The sequence below is a fragment of the Microtus ochrogaster genome, chromosome 5, assembly GCF_000317375.1.
Source record: "Microtus ochrogaster isolate Prairie Vole_2 chromosome 5, MicOch1.0, whole genome shotgun sequence".
In the NCBI taxonomy this organism is placed as follows: Eukaryota; Metazoa; Chordata; class Mammalia; order Rodentia; family Cricetidae; genus Microtus; species Microtus ochrogaster.
Genome location: NC_022012.1, coordinates 16,307,386 through 16,310,791, shown reverse-complemented (window position 1 = coordinate 16,310,791; position 3,406 = coordinate 16,307,386). Strand labels below are relative to the sequence as shown.

Sequence of the window (3,406 nt, the reverse complement as noted above, 5' to 3'; positions counted from 1 at the left end):
CTAGAATCCCCCAGTGAGGGGCTGGGGTGTGGCTCAGTGGTAGAGCCCCTGCCTAGAATCCCCCAGTGAGGGTTTGGGGTGTGGCTCAGTGGTAGAGCCTCTGCCTAGAATCTCCCAGTGAGGGCTGGGGGTGTGGCTCAGTGGTAGAGCCTCTGCCTAGAATCCCCCAGTGAGGGACTGGGAAGTGGCTCAGTGGTAGAGCCCCTGCCTAGAATCCCCCAGTGAGGGGCTGAGGGTATGACTCAGTGGAAACCATGGGTTTTATCCTCAACACTGCCAGGAAACACACACACACACACCCCTCTCCTTAAACGCCAGAGTAACTCCCCGTGTGCCTGTGCAGTAGGATTGATGCACCCCTGCAGACAGGGAAACTGAAACAAAGAGGTTATCCACCTCTTGCTCAAGATTGAAACAAACTGAAACAAAGAGGTTATCCACCTCTTGCTCAAGATTGCTCTGTGGTCAGGAATAGCCCTATTTCCACACTTAGGGTAGGTCTCGGTGAAGCCCCTGGTCATCCCCTAGTCGGGCTGGAGTGACCAACCTTGCATCCTTTGCCCTCAGTATCTTCAGGATGAAAATGGAGTGGGCTACGTGCTGAGTGGGGCCGGCAACTTCATGGACCCCTCTGTGCGACACCAACGCAAGGTCCCCAACAACTACCTGCGCTTTCACTATGGGTCTGAGGACTCCCTGGGTGGCTTCACATATGTGGAAATAAGCCCCAAAGAAATGACCATCACCTACGTGGAGGCTGCTGGGAAATCACTCTTCAAGACCAGCCTGCCCAGGCGGCGCAGACTCTGAACGCACCATAGGGTTCCGCTTGTCCCCTGACGGCTCTGAGGCAGGAAGCCTCCGCACGCATGGCGGGTGGGTGCTGTGAGGACCTCGCCCACCAGCAGCCTTTTCTCTGGCCCCTGGTGCTCTGGTGGAGTGGGAAGGAAAACCACAGAGGCTTACATACATGGAAGAAGTATGTGCACACTGACTCACCCCACCCCACAGCCAGGCTCACCCCTGATGTTTTGGGGGAGAGCTTTCTAGGAGTGAGGGTTTCTTCTAAATCAAGCATCTTATTGTCACTGCTGTTCAATAAAAGAATGGTTGTTGAGGCCGCACTTGTCTCCGAATGGATGCGTCATCTGGGTTACTATGCGTGTGTGTGCAGTCTCGGTGAGTGCAGCCCGCCGAGCATGTATACATATATATATGTATATGTATATATATGAATGGATGAATCAATCAGTTATTCGATCAGAAAGAAGAACACAGCAAGTTCCCAAGTTCCTTTCTATAGCCACCACCCTTCCGAGCGATTCTCCACCACCACCTAGAGCTGAGTACTCCCTCACTTCCCTGCTTGTTGTTTGTCTGAGACGAGGTCCTTACAGCCCTGGCTGGGCTCAGTCTTGCTTCTGCAAAATGACCTTGACCTCTGGATCCTCCTGTGCTGTGGAAGGACTGTGTGAAAGCTAGGCTAGCACTCCACCTACTAAGTTACATCTCTAGTCCGGTATTTAATTTTTTTGTCTGTTTGTTTCAAGACAGGGTTTCTCTGTGTAGCCCTGTCTGCCCTGGAACTTGCTCTGAAGACCAGGCTGGCCTCAAACTCAGAGATCCTCCTGCCTCTGTGTTCCGAGTGTATCACCATTGCCCAACTTTTTATTTTGTTTTTATTATTGTTAAATTTTATTTATTTTTATTATGTGTATATGTGTGTGCCCGCTTGTCTGTATGTGTGTCACATTCTTGCAAGTGTTTACAAAGGCCAGAAGAGGGTGTTGGGTCCCCTGGAACTGGGATTAAAGCAGTCAGGAAGGAACCCAGGTCCTTTGCAAGAGCAGCAAGTCCTCTTCACCACCGAGCCAGCGCTCCAGTCCTTTTGTGAGGAAGGAGCCAAGTAAAGTCCAAACTGACCTTAAGCTTAAGAAGCAGCCAGTGGGGCTGGAGAGATGGCTCAGTGGTTAAGAGCACTGCCTGCTCCTCCAAAGGTCCTGAGTTCAATTCCCGGCAACCACATGGTGGCTCACAACCATCTGTAATGAGGTCTGGTGCCCTCTTCTGGCCTGCAGGCATACATGGAGGCTGAACACTGTGTACATAATAAATAAATAAAAGAAAAAAAATAAAGAAAAAAAAAAACATCCATGAGCACACAGCCTCGTAACCTGAGTTCCATCCCCAGATTCACGTGGCAGAAGGAGAAACCTGACTCCTGTAGATTGTCCTCCGACCTCCACACTCACCGTGACACGCATGCCCCTCTACAAAAATAAATTAAGTATAATAAATAAATTTTAAAGCAGAGTAAACTTGAAAGTAAAACAGAAAATTAAAAAACGAACTGTGCTCTCCAAGTCCACCCTTTCCTTCCCTCTAGCCTGACAGGAAACTGCTTCCCTTCCTGCTAATTTCCTATCCATTCTGCTCCTCCCTCTGTCCCCTTCCTCCCTTGTCCCCCTCCCTCCATAAACAGAGGGTCTCACTGTCGGCTGTGGAGCCCAGCTAGGCCTCACTCAGACTTCATGCTCTTGTCCCGGCCTCTCAAGCATCACTAGAAGTGTGTGTCACTGCTCCCAGTTTCTGTCGTATATTTTCTTATGAAAATCAAAGCAAACCGGAATATGGTTTTTCTTACCCACTGAGTCACACCCTGTTTTGTTTTACCTTCCTTTTCTTCAAAACTAATTTTTGAAGTGTAATTCACATACTTAATTCAAACCCATTAAATGTGCAGTTTTACAAGGCGCACGCGTGTGTGTGTGTCTGTGTGTGTGTGTGTCTCTGTGTATGTGTGTCTGTGTGTGTGTCTGTGTGTCTGTGTGTGTGTCTCTGTGTGTGTGTGTGTCTGTGTGTGTGTCTCTGTGTGTGTGTGTGTCTGTGTGTGTGTCTGTGTGTGTGTCTGTGTGTGTGTCTGTGTGTGTGTATCTGTGTGTGTGTCTGTGTCTGTGTGTGTGTGTGTGTCTGTGTGTATGTGTGCGCATGCGTGTATGTTGGGGATCCAGCTAGGGCTTTGAGGACACTACGTACCCACCCTATCCTGAGCCACACCCCTAGTCAGCTGGTCTGTTTTTTATTTAAGTTTCTTTATTTGCATTGTGGTTCTTGGTGCATTTGTAGCGTGTCACCCTTCAAGATTTTGCTTCCTCCAAGAACACAGATCATAGGCCTGTGCCAACCACACCTAGTTTATGAGCTACTGGGGATCAGATCAAACCCAGGATTTTGTGCAAGTACTTTACCAACTGATCTACACTAACCCCTCTGATAAGTTTTGGCAAAGTCATAAACCTACCACATGTAACATTGCAGGGAGGTATGGATCAGCAGTAGAAGTCCTGCCTAGAACCCCCCAGTGAGGGGCTGGGGTGTGGCTCAGTGGTAGAGCCCCTGCCTAGAA

The 3,406-nt window shown here is 49.3% G+C and overlaps 1 protein-coding gene across 1 annotated transcript in view; it reads left to right on the top strand.

Annotated features, from left to right (window-relative positions):
- Acp5 (acid phosphatase 5, tartrate resistant) overlaps nt 1–1,117 on the top strand; it is a 5,640-nt gene extending 4,523 nt beyond the window's left edge. The window contains exon 6 of the mRNA XM_005347448.3: nt 568–1,117. Within this exon, the coding sequence (XP_005347505.1) occupies nt 568–810 (243 nt within the window). The 3' untranslated portion in view covers nt 811–1,117. The remainder of the gene's footprint in view (nt 1–567) is intronic.
- Nucleotides 1,118–3,406: the final 2,289 nt, after the last annotated feature.